At 35.2% G+C, this 18410-nt stretch overlaps 2 protein-coding genes across 3 annotated transcripts; both read left to right on the plus strand.

The window, feature by feature from the left end:
- Positions 1-631: 631 nt before the first annotated feature.
- LOC120336318 (4-galactosyl-N-acetylglucosaminide 3-alpha-L-fucosyltransferase 9-like) lies at positions 632-6418 on the plus strand. Of its 2 annotated transcripts, XM_039403979.2 has the most exons (7): positions 632-1688; positions 1945-2043; positions 2551-2624; positions 2910-3029; positions 3688-3833; positions 4059-4212; positions 4770-6418. In XM_039403979.2, exons 1-7 carry the CDS (start codon positions 1422-1424, stop codon positions 5023-5025), a joined length of 1116 nt encoding a protein of 371 aa, XP_039259913.2. In that variant the 5' UTR covers positions 632-1421; the 3' UTR covers positions 5026-6418. The 2 variants fall into 2 exon arrangements, with proteins under 2 accessions (XP_039259913.2, XP_039259912.2); XM_039403978.2 differs by having other exon boundaries at positions 637-1688; positions 3688-4212.
- A 5085-nt stretch (positions 6419-11503) lies between these two features.
- On the plus strand, positions 11504-17846 carry LOC120336156 (4-galactosyl-N-acetylglucosaminide 3-alpha-L-fucosyltransferase FUT5-like). The gene is made up of 6 exons (XM_039403766.2): positions 11504-11847; positions 12376-12474; positions 13771-13844; positions 14206-14325; positions 15455-15985; positions 16669-17846. Exons 1-6 carry the CDS (start codon positions 11554-11556, stop codon positions 16904-16906), a joined length of 1356 nt encoding a protein of 451 aa, XP_039259700.2. The 5' UTR covers positions 11504-11553; the 3' UTR covers positions 16907-17846.
- The last annotated feature ends 564 nt before the right edge of the window (positions 17847-18410 follow it).

Genomic DNA, 18410 nt, shown 5'->3' on the forward strand with positions numbered 1-18410 from the left:
ATGAGGTGAAAAAATCTGGGATTTTCGGATTTCTTCAATAATTTACTTGACGGCTGACTTGTTTTCACGTTTCATCACATTAATCCAGTTGCAAGCTTCGACGCCATATCAGAGATATGGTCACGTCCTACCCGTATTTTAAAATGTTCTCATACTTATCCTGGTCGTAGAAAAGTCGATAATAAGCCCCAATCATATATGTGGCTGCTTACCCCACCCTTCCGTCTGGTTGCAGGTAACATTTCATGTCTGGCATAGGATCAGTTAACCAATTACTCTATCTGTTTCAGATGCATGTGGTTGGCAAGGGAGGGGAGCGATCAGCGGTTATTAGGGGATTCGAAGATGCGAATCGCGCTGAGTACCGCTATCATCAGCGGTGCTATGCCACCATTACCAACTTTCATGACCTTTTGCTGATCTGATAAGGGACGCTCGCCCCAAAGTGTATGTTAGCCGGACAAATCACATTTACAGGGCATTGGATTGTCTATAAAGACAAGTGTACTCTGTTGCACATCTGAAGCAAGTTTTGGCGTCATTTGACAATGGTCACAGATGATAAGTATAAGTTTATTTCGACTCCATAATCAGCATAACATACGATAAAACAATTAGATAAAAACTGATGATAGAATTAGGGAGAGCAAACAGAACATTAAGTAAGGTTTATAGTGTACAGAATTTAAGTTGAAAGGTTTTGCCAAAAAGGCGGTACGTGTTCACCAGTATGTTAGTCGTTGTTAGAGACTAAGAAATTGTTCAATTCATTTTGGGAGATATTGATCATCAAATGCTTATCATGTTAAATTGATGGTTCGAGGATCCGAGAGGCAATTCTGTTTGAGACACAGAAGAAATTGTTATACCATGCAAAAACACTCAAATTTGATCATATCACACTATCGACACTTTGGCCATCAAGTCAACTCCAAAGAAATACCCTACCTAAACATATATTACATGCTTACATAAAAGATAGAAAACCACATCAAATAACAATCGCCAACCTCGAATTAAAATTTAAATGGGAGAATCTAATATAGCTCGACTGCTCGAGTATACAATTATTAGTAATTTTGCAGAAAATATATTTTACTGTCCACAACCCTCATCATGAAATACCCCCATTTAAACAATGAACCAAAGCCATGCACGTATAATAAGAAAGATCCTACATCAAGAAAATAATAAGAAGCATGCATATGCAAATGCAAGAATCTCCAAATGATGCGATGCTATGTTTGCCGCCAAATTTATGACAATAGATATTTTTTATACATCCAGACGTGTTCCCCAAAAAACTGTACCTAATCCTGTAATCTGGCAATCTTGTAAAAATACTTCTTTATCTTTCAGTGTCTCAAACAGAACTAAAATCCTAGCTAGCGTTTAGGTTAAGGTATGTCTAGTTGTTCACCATGCACTCGCTCAATAAGCATGTCTTATCACATATGGTGTACAAAGTATTGTTGTTGTTCATCATAATAACTTTATTGGAAGTTTATATCGCTAGCTTTTGGACGAATATAACATCTGTTCATTGGATCAGGGGCAAAAAGCAAAAGTGGTCAAGTATCAGACAACGTCAAAGCTCCTATGGACCCTATCTGAGTGATCCTGTTATAATTTCCCCAGAAATACAAGCTGAATTGAACAGACGGCTCCTGAATGCAACAGATGAAAAGGTTATAGTTTTTTATATTGTGTTGAATAAGGGCTATTTTGCAAATTATCATCATAATTAGCCTTTGAATCTGAGCTATATCAGTACCATTCGAATTCCTTTTTCAATACGACTTTAACAAATGTGATAGAAGTAATAATATTCTAATGCATACTTTTGAATGAAATTTGGTTCATGCCTGTTATGCTATGCCCCTCTCAGAAATATTGAAAAAATCATCAATATAGTATTCTGTATTTTTAATCAATTTATTACAGATAATACTCATCTACATATCAGGCTTCGGAGTGGAAGATCGAAAATGGGTCGACAAAAAGAAATGTGGAAACTGTGAAATAACTTATGATAGAAAATTGGTATTTGTGTTAATAATTTATTTGTCAGAGGCAGAGCAAAAAAAATTCATATAAATATGTCATATGATAAGAACCTTTTATTATCTTTGCAGGTTGGCATGAGCTATGTTTGAATGAAATCGAATTTGGGATACATTTATATCAATTACTGAATTATAATAAATTATACGTTTTAGAGATATTTTTTCATTTTTATTCGAAAACTTTCCCACAGTACAGCAAGTTAAGCATCAAATCAAACATAGGTTGTGTTTCACCTCTAACAAAATATTACAGCATAACGTTTTTTTTTTTTTATTTATGCATTTTAAATATACATCCATGTGAAAAAATAAAACATGGCTAAACTCTGTATATACATTCCAGTTTGAATTTAAATTTGTTTTTGAATGTTTGCGCAGTATATAGCATAGCAATTTAAAAATGAATAGAAAACGAAACACCTTTATATATTTATATTGGTTACGATTTTTAATGTTTCAATATTTTCTACATTGAATATTTCAGATAAACGATGAGAGGACAGGTGCTGTAGTTTTTCATTATGACAGACTAGGAGTATTGAATGTTCCGTGGAAGAGGTATGCTTAACTCTACACAATTACCATGTCCTAGTTTTACACTTCTTAACTTATTTTACAACGACAGATTTGAAATGCCTGAGAAATGGACAAAAAATGTTTACCAGCTGTATTTTTCGATAAATGCTCAAAAATGATCAATTGAAATTTTTAATGTTTTCATTGAATAGATTTTATATCTAATCATGGTTGATCTATATTCATTTCCAACTGGTAATCAATCAGTCCTTTGTTATGCTGAAAACAAGCATCTCTTCCTGATATTCATATCTAGTTGAATTACAGGAATCCACGTCATCTGTATGTGTTATGGACAATGGAATCTACTTTAACAATGTTAGCCATAGGAAATCTACAGGTTAAATTTATGGAGTATTTCAAATTCAATGCAACACTTACATACAGGTGAATTGTTCATCTTAAAAACTTAAAATTAGCTATTTACTCTTCATTTAATTTTGATGTGTGTTGTGTTTTCATTTGTAAGTACAGTGATAACTCGGTAGTCGAACATAATTCATTCAGGATTGGTGTTCGAGTACCGAAACTTTTTTGCCATGAGAATAATAGTAATTATTTTAATTCGTTTCTATGTATTCCAAAATACCCAAATTATTAATAAAATGTTTACCCCGACAACAGCAATTATTCGAAGGTGTACATAATAAATATTAAACATTATAAAGATATAAAAATTTGTGTATAAATATTTGTATCTGTTACTGTTCGTTTGAGCAAATTTCTGTGGGTTCTATGTAATTCGTTTTTGTGTGCGATGAGGCCATCAAGAATTAAACACCTTGTGGCGGTTCTGCTTTTGCATTAGTTGTGAATGTCTAAAGTCTTGCCAAAAAATCTTTAAATGTAAACTTTTAGTTTACTTCTCAGAACCTCCACTGTAAATTATTTTTTGTGGTCTTAACACTGGAACCTCAGAGGAATAATTTTATTATGAAATTGAATGAATAAAATGAATAAATTCACACCACTCTTTGATAATAAGAACTGCTAAGGAAGTCAGAAGCCAATTTCGTTATATTCCAATCATATACTTGTTTCACAGGAGGGACTCCGATTTTCAGGCACAATATGGAAATTCTGATACAGTAGCATCAATCATTAAAACCAACAATCTAACGCTAAAGGAAATATACAAACGTAAAAAAAAAGTTGCTGTTGCCGTTGTTAGTGACTGTGATTACACTCCAGGTGCAGTTGTAAGGTTAAAACAATTGAAAGAATTGTCTGATTATGGATTTGGGTTGGAATGCTATGGCAGTTGCTTCGGGGGCAAAATTTTCACAGACAAACCATTTACCGGATTTGATGGATTTATTTCTGAATACAAATTCTATTTTTCATTTGAAAATTCATATCACTGCAGAGACTATATCACAGAAAAGTTTTTTGTCAATGGACTTAAATCTCTTGCAGTTCCTGTTGTTTGGGGTCCAAGGATTGAGGAATATATGGCAGTTTCTCCACCAGGATCTTTCATTCATGCAGATAGTTTTGCTTCATTGAAAGAACTTGCTGATTATATCAAGTACCTTGACAAAAATGAAACTGCATACTTGGAATATTTCAGGTTTGTTTTATGTTATATAACTGTGTTTGTCAGTTGTAATTTTTTGTGCAAAAATTAGCTTGAAAAATACCATGCGAACTCATTCAAAACTTTGCTCAAAAACAGTCTCATCTCTGAGCTTCGTTTTGGGGGGACATTGCAGTTAGTTAGGTTAGTTAGTTAGTTAGTGATATTCTAGAATTCGGCTTTGCAAATGATTTAACATATTGGGTGGATCTATTTTACAACAAAATCATCGAGTATTTGGTGTATAATTTGCCAACAATTTGATTTGACTCAAATAAAAAATGACTCAAAACAAATAACTACAACTTGAATCCTCTGAGGCATTCGCATTGAGTTTCTGAGGTTTTTTTTTTTTTGACTAGCTTGAGAGTCATATTAGGCATATTGATATCGAGTACTCAAAATATATCACTGGATAGATACAAAACATTTTCTAAAAAGTTTTGTTTGTAAAATTATGTAAACATTTAGAACAAATAATGTGATCGAAAATCTACCTGTCCCCATGTAAATGAAATCAATTTACCCTCCACTAATGTAATTTTTCTCAGGTGGTTATATATGGATCCAAAAGATTTGCCGCAGTATGGAAAGACATCAGATTGGTGCCAGCTTTGTCGAGCTATGCATGGGATTAATATTGATGAATTATACAACCCATTGTACAATGAGTCAAAGATACCTATATTCACAAATGGTGTTGCTCCTAGAACAGTGGATGACACAATAGATTGGTTGTATGGAAGAGAGTATACAGAATGCGTTGATCCTTTTTGGGATCTCAATTGGGATTCTCGCTTAATCTAGTTTCTCTGTTAGGGTTCAAATTCAGTCATTTTTGTAAAGGAACTAAAAGATTTAGTAGATTTATATATGCAAATTTATTTAATATTTTTTACAAGGCTGTGATGATTTATTGCGAATTGGAGATTTTGGAAAGTAGTAGTTCATGACAAAAAATGTTTTTAATTTGATTACTAAGTTCTCATGGAGCAACATCCTGTTTTTTATATTTTGGTGCATTATAAATTGCCTCATTTATTTATAAGATAATCCGAACTGAAATTATTTATGGTATTGAGAGAGTCTTCGTATGTACGGTGGATATTATGTTAAACCATAATCATGTTGATGATGTTATAATATCAACAAATTAGTATTTTTTAGTTTTCACACAATTTATGTAGTATGTTGCGGCTACCGAAGTGTTATCAGTTTCACATAAGGGCTAGGGATTTTATATTTATTTAGGGGGAGAGGAAAGCAGATGTGATGACTTATCCATATCCCTCAATTTTATGCCAGTTATGTAATTAGTTGATGATGGTAAAAGTGGTAAATGACCAGTCGTTACATTCCTGTGGTGGAAAGAAGTCCAGCAATCTTCTCGCACATAATCATTCCCACATAGGATTTGTACCTATGAACCATCACAGGGTAATCATAGGTGCAATGGCCAGCATTCTTCTGACGCTTATCACGCTGTGCCATATCGTCGAATCCATATATATATATATTGTTGGTTACAGGTTAATTTGCCATTGCACCATTTAAGAATAGTCTCCAGTGTTTTTCTCTGTGTTCTCATCTTGCCCGCCCCTAAAATTAACAGGATTGTGTTAAACATAACTAATATATGATTGAATATTTCACATATTGAATTTATTATAAATGGTTTATCGTTTCATGTTTTAAATGCTGTGTCTATGAATCAAAAAATTCACTTTACGTTTTCATGTCCTTCACTTTCTGTTACATAGTGTCTGCCTCTATTGTTAGGTAACAACAGTATTTCAAAGGAAAATCAGGCAAACAAACTTTAAAAAGCATGAAGTACACATTAATGATCACTTTTATTTAAAGAAAGCAATGACTTTTTCCTTGATAATTTGGCGCTGCGCAACAAAAAGTTTGGGGACTTCTGCTATACGATACAGCTATTTGTAATCGAGTCAAACTGGCTACTTGCCATGTTTTGCGTAGTGTTTGTCACCTACTTCAAGTATTGGTGCTCCCGAAGTATGTGCACCAAGGTGGCCCACAACCTGAACATAGTATGTGTACCAGGTTAGAGTTTTCAGGTTGGGCGCCATCTGATGCATATACTTCTGGAGCGCCCAAGTATTTGATTTTGTTGTTACGAATCTAGTATTATTGCTCTTGTTTACTTTTCTAAAATAAAGTATGTTATTTACCATTGTGTTGGCTTAGTTGTAAACTTGAGCAGTGCTCCATAATCTAGTAACTATCAAGTTACCACCTATCCACCCCGCTACAATATTCAAATTTGTGAAAACGGCATACTGTTGTGCGGATCTCTGCTAAATACCAATCGCACAAGAATGTTTTGTTTGAGTGGCCTGGGAAAATGGGCAAAACCTATATAGGTTTATAACGAACGCTGTAACCGGCGCTCGTGCCCATACACAAGTGAAAACACATCACCACAATCATACTAGAATAAATTAATGAACAGAGTACATGGTCACGAGAAAATAAATTTCACGGGCGAAGCTTATTACTTGTAACGTTGTAAATGATTTGATGCGTGAAAGTCGTGAAGAATACAAAGACATTTAGAAATTATGTGACGGTGCCTGTGCCGAATAGCAATAATAACAATGAATTGATTAGCTGTTTTTTGTCAACAAATAAAGCTAAAAAGTGAACAACAAAAAGCACGAAAACTAGTTTCGGGCGTTACTTCTTATGTTACAAAATTGGTTCGAATTCGTAGAAATTGGAGTGAATGTTTTTAGTCTTTGCAACGTCCAACATTCCGGATCTTCCATCTTGCTGTCTTGAGTAGGGATGTAAGTTTCAGAATATCGAAGCGATTCGACGCAATTTAAGAAAAAGGGGCTTGATTCTATTGAAAAAAAAAAATAATAGACATCACAAGGCAATTGCACGACACAGCGGCGCTGACTTTTCCAAAGCCGTGGCACTCCCAGAGTCGTTATATTTCATATTGGTAGCAGCTTTCGAGGGACCAATGGTTTCGCTCAATTTTGTTCGACTACTTAAAATGTTACAAAGTTTCACAAATATTCTGATCGTTTTTTCAAATTATCTACATAATATTATTATAATAAAACATTGCTTCATAACTTATTAAAAACATGTCTGCGATGCTTCCCTCGTTATCATTCCCTTTTTAAAAACCATGACGCCTACGGACCTACGGTACTAATCAGCGTTTATCATTTGGATGAATTTTGAAGGTCAATTTTAGAAGAAACAATCGCTGTATATCCAGTAATATTTGCAAACATAATTGTATGTGAATAAATTTAGTAACTGAGTATACCTTTATGTAACAAAAAATAAATATCAGCTGCAATATTTTTGGTAGTTGATACATCCATTCAGTGTGTTTTTCTGGTAACTTTCTCAATTCTTTAAGCTCATTCTTGTTATTTTATCAAAATATGTATATACTATATTTCTTCCAAATTTGGAGAGAGTTAACAATAATATGATGATATACTAAATAGAATCAGATTCGGAAATATTCGAATCGGAACATTGTGATTCGAAATTCGATTCGAAAAAAAATATTCGAAACTTACATCCCTAGTCTTGAGCATCGATTGTTCCTATGATTTGTTTCTCTCGCAGTAATTTACCGACCAATCCAGTGCCGCAGCTAATTTGATTATTTCTGTTTCCTCGAAGTCCCTTAGATTCCCTAGCACGCGCCCGCAGATATTCCTATTTACTGGCAGAACATTTTCGAGTTTTTCAGCTATTCCGACCGGGTACCTTTTTTCTAATCCCCATGTCGGGAATGATTTTTTGTTAAAATCATGGAATTTTGAAGTTTTATCTATAAACGTCGTGGATTGCACCTGCGGACATTTGCACCCATTATACATTGCATCCAGTTTGTGGGTGCAAATGTACGCAGTGGCGTATCTAGGGTGTGGCAGCCAGGGCTCATGCCATGGGCGCCGTTTGCGCAGGGGCTCAAAGACTGCAAAAAATATTAATCATAAAATGTTTCAATAAAATAATTTTGATCTGGGAATAATTGAAACTCGTATTTTTACTCAAATAATAACTTAAAAGTACCTCAATTCAATAAGAGTCATAAGTTGTAAAACATCTATCAAGGGGGCGCATTTTTAGACTTTGCCATGGGCGCGATTCTACGTAGATACGCCACTGAATGTACGCGAGTGCAAATCTGCGGGTATGCAAATGTCCGTGGGTGCAAATGCCTGTGGTTGCAATTGTACGTGTGTGCAAATATCCACGGGTGCAAATGTGCATGGGTGCAATCTGTATGTGGGTGCTAAAATTTGCGGGTGCAATCTTCCTGGGTGCAAATGCCCGTGGGTGCAAAAGTATGCGGATGCAAGAAAAAAAAAATCTATTGTCAAGTGTGGGCCATGTTACAGCAGTGACGAAACGCAGATCTGAAGCAGTAATCAAAAAAAGAAACAATACATTGTTTTATTGTTTTTTGTGCTTTATATATCTTCCTTAAAATAGAAAAATGCCACCCATGCAAAATAACAACATGCTTATTAGAATAGTGACTCCCGTGCTTTAATATATTTAGGGTAATTGAACTCGCAGTATTTTGATCACTCATAGATTTTCCCGACTGCGGCCCGCAAGACCTCCTCAAATTTGTTTGCGACTCTTCTTGGACCAGCCTGTTCTAGCAAATGGCAGTCTTGCATAACTGGCCTCCTGATGGGCAAATACCTCGAGTAATTTACACTCGTACATACCCATATTATCAGGCTTGACCATGGACATATTTTTCCGTCCCATCCCATCTCATGGAAATTCATGTCTGCCCCATCATATGAATGTTTCCCTGACCTTCGACCCCCGAAAAAATTTTAGGTTTTCTTTTTTCAAAGTGATTTCGCTAGTTGGCGCCTATAAACTGGTTTATATGTTTCATATCATTGTTATAATTGAAAATGTTCAACAACCTGTCATTTAAAAGTACTGGTGGAAAAGTTTAGCCAAGTTTATTGCATATATTTCAAGACTAATTCTTGACTACTGCAATTAAACTAAATCTTCTAAAAGCCAAATTTGTCATTGATTCATACATAAATTCTTGAAACACAGCAAAAATTAGGCAATGTTTACAACCATGGCTGAAAATCTGTCTGATTGACAAAAGTATCCGAGCAGCTGCTAAAACGTCATTCTGATCGCGAATTGTAATTTTTTAATAACTATCACTTACCGTACGTGATACCACGTTACCTCACTATCGTGTTTAAACCGCATCGCTGAAGACATATTGTTAAGTTTATTGACACACAAAACGTTATTCTATATAAAAGTGTCTCATTTGTCTTGGGTGTCCCAAGCGTCCTCTTGTCCCACCTTTCCCATGGGAAAAACGAATGTGTGCTGTCCCATCCCATCCCACCCAATGCAATAAAATTTCATGGTGTTTTGAAAAACAAGATCTTGCAATAAAAGTTATGCTAAATAAGACTACGAATTGAATCGTTACATATTACTAAAGCGTTATTAAACACTCACCGGCGAAGGTATCTATGTGGCATCTATTACCTTTTGAGCAGAGGAAGTCATCAACTTTGTTATTCATAGTCAAACAATATGTGTAAACTTAGACGCAGTCAACTACGACTAGGTGAAGCGCGCAGTAGCGGTATATCTGATTTATTCAGTTTTTCGTCAATTTGGCTGGTTCCGTTAGTTACGTCGAATAGATTGTAAACTTCTTACGCGACGAGGTGTTATCATTTGGTAGTGGGTCTTTACTAATTGTGGAATTTGTGTAGGCTTTTGTGGTTGTGATGATTGAACGTGACCACTCAAAATGGTTCACAAAAATTTTGGTAGGGCAAACGAATCTAGAAAAGTAGCAATAGATTCCACACAACAATCCTGATATTCAGGTCCGCCGAAGAGGGAATGGAAGTCAAATGAGCACCTCGAAAATTTGAAATCGATTCACTACAGAAAATGGAACTATATTTAGCTAAATCTTAATTTATATTGTAGAGTGAATTTAGCTATTACAGCAGATATTGTGCTTGTTTTAAATTAGTTGCCTTTATTTGTAATGTTGGTTGTTTCAGTGAGTACATTTAATCATATATAAACACACTGTTGCGTAGATATCTTTCCGCAGCGAGTTTTAGAAGTATTAGGTATAATTTTTAATTATTTTTTGTATCCCGCCCAATCGAGTAAAAAAATAGTAAGTTTTCAATGATAGTAGTTCTAAACTTCTTGTGACCAAAACCTAGCCTCATGGGTCCTACGACCTGTGCATGACTACGTATTTCAATTCTGTAAACAAGTCGGAATCGTAAATCTAGTAGGAACGCCTGATATTTCAACATGGTTTGCTTTCTTTATTGATTTAAAAAGAAATACCAAACAGTGGTCTGTAGTACCGAAAACTTGATTCTACAGTCTGTGTACGATATAGAGCAGTGGTCGGCAAACTATGTCAATAATCTAGTCTAAATAAGCCGAAGATGTAAATCTTGTACGGTATATTTTATCAAACGCACCATGATTCGATTGTGTCGATATGCAGAAGGTATTTTTTCAAATATTTGCTTTCGTGGACTATGGAGGTAGACTTTCCATATGCTGCCATAAATAGTGAAAATTGGTTCCTGCTTAGCAAAATTTCATTTGTGGGAATTTTTTTCTGATACCCAGAATAAGATGCAGTTCAATAACATGTTCGGCAAGTATCCGACATACCTGAGAGAATGTGCCTCTTATGATTTTACATGTGGTATCAACCAACTATTATCCGATCGATGCCTCAGTTTACAACAGAGTTTAGTTCGATGTGAAAAGTATCAATTTTTCAAATATCAAGAATTGGAGGTTATATATTATTGATACCTAAATGACATGAGATCTACCGCCATATGTTGATGTCAGGGTTGCGAATAAAGTTTCATATTCGTTGTCGATGGAAAATGCAGCGGCAGACTTCACTCTAAAGTATTAGATCGAAGTTGGTCTCGCGTTATAGTAGCGCCCGTTCTTTTCACACTTTACTATTGTTTTCATATATATATATATATATGCTGACCCCGCATCTAACTGCTTCTTACACACCCTTGAAATCCTGCTGAATCAAAGTTGTGAGTCTAATTTTTATTTGGTTCGTGTTCGCCAGTTGCACATGGCGGATATATTGCATAGTTCGTACCTACCGCGTTATATACCAATTGGCTTGTCAATTGACAACCTATCTGACCTAACAAAATATTTTTGATAAACATACTAGCCATTTATGTTTGACATTCATGTTTATTATTTTCCAATTTCAAGGTCATATGTTGTAATAAACAAAATTTTAGTATGTCCTTTGCGGCGATACGGCGTTCTATTAATAAAAAATGTTTTTCGATTGTGCTAATAAGTCTTCTGGCCATTGGACTGTGGTTTCTTGGCATCTGGGAAGGTAGATTGTCCATGTCTACCATTGAAGAAATTAGGAAAAAAGAAGAAGAGAAACCTACGCAAAACCCTGTGAATAAAACTACTCAGACAGAACTAGCAATTACTGAGAGAAAACCTAGTAAAAAAATTACACTTTCTCATGCGGAACAAGCAGAATTGGAGATTCGACTTAAGAAAGCAACTGCTCAAAAGGTAAATAGTTTTACATCAACAAATATTGTATACGTCCAATAATGCTCTGAGTTACATTGAACTTAACTTTAATGTGCCGATTTAATATGTAATATCCTGCTGTATAACGTGGTAATAAAATATTATTACCGGACTTTATACAATATAACGCATATTCAGGCCAAATTAGTTGGAAATGACATTTCGTACATTATAAGACAACCAATGATAAAATTGGCTTAGACGAGGTCGTATAAGTCTATTTATAAGCAAAATCTTGATATCACGGTTTTTCTTTGTTTCGGTCATTGCAATTATATTTCACGATAAAATAGTTCTGATTTACATCCAGCAATCATAGTGACCTTTCACACGAAAATTTAGCGACCACTAGGCTACGAAAGAAGTTTCTGAGTAATGAGTACGAATCCTCCAATACTTGTCTTATATTAGAATATGCAATTGTCTCATATTATTTCTTGACATAATGGGTCGTTTGCCGGTGGCGGATAAGACAAAATACTGAATAGGTTTTTACTATCGATACAGATAATACTTGTATGGATCAGCGGGTTTGGAGCAAAAGTTACAGCAACTGTTGATCCAAAAGTATGCGGCAACTGCATAGTCACACAAGATCGTAATTTGGTAAGAAATTAAGAAGTTATATCTGTCTGAATTGATGTGTAAATTTCAACTAGCAGTACGTAACTTTCCTCTCGCAAGTGATCAAATCCACGAGAAAATATATACGAAAGCACATAGCGTTACGATATACTTCTTTGCCATTAGAAAAACGAGTCCAGTTATATTGCCTTTCTCTTTGTTAGTAATCACAAGACATGACTATCTTCTGTTTTTTTTTTAGTTTTCAATAACCAATACGTTTACTTCGCACATTCAGGTAGCCTGTCAGACTATTACAAATAGGCTACACGGTAGCAACCCCCACATTTATGTATGACTGTTGCATATGCAGCAACATTCGTATGAAGCGTAATACTGTTACAACTCGGACATGACGTATTATTATGAGACTTATCCGTATTAATTTAAAAAAGAAAATGTGAAAGTTTTTTGCTCTATTATACAAGTGTAAACCGGATCCAATTCGTTAGTGTTCATTAACCACATAAATTTAAGTTTTATAAGAATGACATTTTATGAAATTCATCTTTATTAGAAAACTCCCAAATCTGCAATATAGGTGACAGTCCACGATGTATAATGTATAATAATTTCTGGCGATTTATTTCATATATATATATATATGCTTGATTTAGTTATAAATATTATTTCGCCCGAGGTTGTAAAGGTGCAATACTGTAGTGTATAGAGTAGACATTATAATTCATTTCCCGTATTAATCATGAATCATTCCGGTAAATCAGAATATTTTATTCATTGATGTCGATCTAAAATGTTGAATGAGCTAAAGAATTGCATAGAATCACATAATTCAACAGATATGTTGTTTTTTCTAAGACACATTTTTATGTATTTTGCTCCGAACAAAGCTCTGCACAAGCAGCCACTGATATGCACTTATTATGATAGAATGTAATGACTACAAAATCGTACCCTGACAATGAAGCACTGCTAAAAAAATTTGTAATTTTATCAAAACTTTCAACAAATAAAAACACATTTGTACATTGAGGAATCTTCGATATATCTATTTCGTACTTCAAACAAATGCTGGCATCCTCTACTGTCGTGAGTGTCCTTCCCTTCAACAATTTTGACATAGTAGCCGATTTTGTTGCATTCTAAATCATAGCTTTAACATGTGAGAAAATGATCCTCCGGAATTATATTAAATATGTATCTAACTATGAATTTTACAATAGATAGGAATATATATTCCTGGATAAAGTTTGGACATCATGTGTGGTCTAAAATCTGATTTACAATATACTCAAACACTGTATTATTTTAACACAGCTTAACGACGAGAAGACAGGAGCCATTGTTTTACATTTTGATGCTCTGAGGCCAGATAATGTGCCGCCTACTAGGTAAGCAAAGTGTGGCATTCTACGCTGATATGCGTGGCATTAAGACAATATTGAAACACGCGCAATTAATTGATTGTTGAGTACCTGATGTTTACCTTGATTCTGCGCATGTCTTCGTAATTTGTGAATTTTCAATAACACGCCTAATACTTGGACCTAAAAATCCGATTCATAAATATCCAAGCAATAAATTTTTGGCTTAGTCTCACATATATATAGTCTTAAAAACACATAAAGGTATATTCCAATAATAAGCTTCTGTTGCGCTTAGTTAGTTTTAGTTAGAATTGGTCATAGCATTTTTCTACCCTAGTTGACTAGATTTGACATGACTTAACAGTTAGTCCATTTTTTTGATCAGGAATCCAAATCATTTATATTTGTTCTGGGTTATGGAATCAACGATTGTCGTAGGCCGTTCTTTCGAAAAAGTTATAAAATTCGGAGATGAGTTGCAATTCAATGGTAGTTATACCCACAGGTAAGTTGTCGAAGTTTAAGTACTGTTTCATGAATTGATATAAAACAGGAGTGTTAAACAGGCGGCCCGCGGCCATTTGGTGTGACCCCTGTCAACACTTTTCCCCCATCAAGCATAAATTCCTACTCCGACAGTTTATGTTTAAAATGGCCCTCACATTTGTAAAAATACATATTGATTTTCTATTCTTGATGCTGCGCGAAGTCTTTCGCCGTTTAGCCCGGTGGCTTTTTTACTGTAAGGCTAAGCTATAGAACGCTTGTTTGCAACATTATATTGAGACGTAATAATCCTTTACTTTTTAATTCGTTGCGTACATGGAGAAAATAATTGTTCATTGTGGCCCAGCTAGATGGTTGGTTACATAGTCCATCGACAAAAAATGTTGCACACCCGTGGTATACGATATGTCATTTGATACAGTCGTAAAATATTTTAAAAAAAAATGGGGCACGATCGGTAGCAAACCTGGTGGCATCATGTGCTATTCACGCGTATTGAAATTAATTAAATTTTTCAACTTGGATTAAAATGTTGAATAATATTCGAGGATATCTGACTTTAGTCAGACGAAACGTTACAGAAACATATTTTTGTTGTGCGCATCGAGACTCTTAGTTTACTAGGAATAGTTGTTTTCATTCTTGCTGGAGCATCGTTGTACCCTCCACGAAGTAGAAGTAGTTGGTCCGACAGAAACCCAATGGATTGCATAAGTTAGTGGTCAAAATTTGGTTAACTCGAGACCGCAAGCTGACATTCAATTGTTTATCTCTGTTTATACTATAGCCAATATTGAGGTCAATCCGGGTACAGAACTTGGAGTCAGCACTAGCTGTAAACAAAATTATTTCAGTTTAATACCAGAACTTTGTGCGAAACAACTGATAGTTATTTCTGAGCATACGCAACGTGTCTTATCCCGCAACATTGCGTACTTTCAGTATGGTTTCGGTCTGCAGTTATTTTACTGATCATAAACGTAATATGACAATAAAATACCGCATTCACATCATCAATACTAAGCTATCGCGTTGTTTGACAAAAAAGCAAGAACCAATTTTAACCAATTATTTTTTAACGAAAACATGGCAAAATCTTACACTTCCATTGTATTCTTTTCATTAAGGAGAGATGCAGATATTTATTCTCCCTACGGTAATGTACAATCGATGTCTGAAACTATATTGAAAGGAAACAAAATGACTCCGAAAGAATTACTTGGAATGAAGACAAAACTGGGAGTTGCAATTGTGTCAAATTGTGCGAGTACAGTGGGTGCAAAAAAGCGAGTAACAATGCTTAAGGAACTGATTTCACACGGTGTTTTGGATGGATATGGAGGTTGTTTGGGAGGTAGAAACTTTGCAAGTGGTCATCGTCGTGATTATAGACATCATGAGGAAGTAAAAAAGTACAAATTTTATTTTTCGTTTGAGAACTCTTATCATTGCAAAGGTTACATTACTGAAAAGTTTTTCGATAATGCACTTTCCGGATTTGCAGTTCCTGTTGTCTGGGGAGCTGCGAAGGAAGAATATGCAGCTATCGCCCCGCCAGGCTCTTTTATTCACGCGGAAGATTTCACTTCTATGAAAAAGCTTGCTGATTATATCAAGCATCTTGATCAAAATGATGAAGAATATTTAGAATACTTAAAGTAAGTGTTCATATTTTTCATTGTTCTCGTTTTTGAAACTTGTTATTTTGTGTCCCACTTAGTTTACAAATAGAGAATTTGTAAACACTGACAACCGTGCTTCGATCATTCCCGGTCAAAGTACGTGTTTTTTTATTAGTATAGAAATATAAAGTTCTTTGCAAAATAGCATTTCGTGCTGAACGTTAGAATATATATCACTTAAATACAATGCTTCTCTGCAAAAGCTATAATCTACATTCTACATACTGTTAGTGTAACCTTTTTTAGACTACATAAAAAAAAATGCGCAAGATCTCTGATTATGTAGATTTCACTCCTACTCAGCTTTTCCTGTAGTCATATTGATTTGAACTGCTTCAGGGCTCAGAGCTATCGGATTTTACTGGCGTGTTTTGTACGGTTTGAGTTTCAGTATATATTGGCTTTTCACAGATCGCCGATGACACCTCCTTCCCTTTTGACATCTCCGTGAACTTGTTTTGGAAAATTCTTATAAACAAAAAACGATGTCCCAATCTTGTTAAGTTCAAACCCCGGGGTGAAGTTGACTGAGGTCAAGTCACGTACAGTTATCTTTAAGAATTGAGAACTAATTTCAAAATCATAAGAAATTTTATAGAATTCATGTATCTTTCTATAGCTATCGGCCTCTCCTTAAGTTTAATTTTCTTTATCTACAGATGGATAACGATGAAACCAAGCGATCTACCCGAGTATGGACGTCAAACTGGATGGTGTCAGATTTGTCGAGCTTTACATGGAATCAATGTTGACGATATTTACAATCCAAGTTACGATCCAGAAAACCCAGAACGACCTTTATTCACTGACGGTGTTGCGAAGCGTATGGTTAAACCTAGTCTCACTTCATGGTTTATCGAAAGTGAAGATCCTAAATGCTTTCAAGATCTGAATTGAAACGATCGTTTTAAAAAGATGTCAGTGCAACTGCGAATCTGATGTTTTAAAACATGCATTATCTTTTGCTTCAATTGCTTGAATATGCAACGAAACTATATATACAAGGCTGTATATTTCAATTCTTCTGCTGAAATATCAGCCATCGAAATTTTGCACGAACAAGCCGAAGATCCGTTGTATACCCTAGGCCTAGACCAAAGTGTGGGTTGCGACCCCAGGTGGGGTCGCCTTAAATATTTATGGAGTCGCAGAGTGTCCGGCGATGTTTTCTTCTGTTATTATTTTATTGTGTGTGTGATGTCTTGGATATTACCAAATTGGCAGTAGACAAAAATATTACTGTTTATTTCAAATTAAACGTCAGTATAACACAGTTTAACTATAGGCTACATTTCACACGAATAATAAGCAGGCAGACAAGAGGCAATTACGAGAAAGTAATTATGACATGTTGATCACAAATGGGTTCGCGTGAAAAAGAATGAGCTGATTGATACACAACAGTGTATAGTCCACACTTCACTAGGCCGACTAGCGATATTCCGAATTAGAGTGATATCTCTATAATAAGACTATTGTGTAACGACAATAATTTAAATTTCAAAGTAAACAGTTGTTGTGTTTTCACTGAAATGGACTATGGCCGTTGTTTTTGCTTTATTGTTTGCTAAGTTTCAAAAATAGCTGATAAACATAAAAGAATAGGTCATGTGATCAATCTTTATTTAAAGCTTGGTTTAACCGAAATAAAGTGCCAACCGAAATGCGCTGTTTGTCAAAAAGTTCTATCGATAAGAAGTTTAAGCTACCTTATGCCACAATCTCAAAAGCTCTGCGAAGAGAAGCAATCGATTAAATGTGTGATCAGTTTTTATTGGTTTTTGGGGGCGCCAATGCTCATCATACGTCATAATTTTTTGAAATGGGGTCGCGTCTTGAAAAGTTTGAAGACCACTGCCCTAGACTAGAGAATCATGTCAATAAAACCAAGAGTAATCAAAATATCAAAAACGAATAAAACTTGACTTGAGTTGGAGAACTTATATTTATGACCTGCAATAGTTAGTGATGCATCGCTAAATTAGTGCTTGGAGTTTTGTAACAATTGTAACCTCAATGACAAAACATCTTGTCTGACATCGCGTTGACTCTTGATTAAGTTATCACGCCGTATGCTGTATCAATGAACACTTGAAATTTTGGTTACATTATCTTTGCACCCGTAAATTGCACCCAGCACATTTGTACCTGTATACTTTTGCTCTCACGGGCATTTTCACCAATGGCCAATTGTACCCATGCGTTTTCACACGCAAACTTTAACATCCACATACAGATCGCACCCATGAACATTTGCACCCTGTTCATTTGCGCACCCACGGACATTTGCACCCGCAGAAATTTGCACTCACGTGTCGGCGAGTGCAAAAGTAAACAGGTGCAAATGTCCTGGGTGCAGTTTACAAATGAATGTAGTTGGGTGCGATTGTGTTGTCACCAA

Source organism: Styela clava, chromosome 2 (genome assembly GCF_964204865.1).
Source record: "Styela clava chromosome 2, kaStyClav1.hap1.2, whole genome shotgun sequence".
NCBI classification, from domain to species: Eukaryota; Metazoa; Chordata; class Ascidiacea; order Stolidobranchia; family Styelidae; genus Styela; species Styela clava.

Coding starts and splice junctions, on each gene's coding strand:
- LOC120336318 (XM_039403978.2), top strand. CDS start 1,422: ATGCACTCGCTCAATAAGCATGTCTTATCACATATGGTGTACAAAGTA. Junction 2,044..2,550: donor TAACTTATGATAGAAAATTG/GTATTTGTGTTA, acceptor TGAATATTTCAG/ATAAACGATGAGAGGACAGG. Junction 3,030..3,687: donor AATGCAACACTTACATACAG/GTGAATTGTTCA, acceptor CTTGTTTCACAG/GAGGGACTCCGATTTTCAGG.
- LOC120336156 (XM_039403766.2), top strand. CDS start 11,554: ATGTCCTTTGCGGCGATACGGCGTTCTATTAATAAAAAATGTTTTTCG. Junction 13,845..14,205: donor GATAATGTGCCGCCTACTAG/GTAAGCAAAGTG, acceptor TTTTTTGATCAG/GAATCCAAATCATTTATATT. Junction 14,326..15,454: donor AATGGTAGTTATACCCACAG/GTAAGTTGTCGA, acceptor CTTTTCATTAAG/GAGAGATGCAGATATTTATT.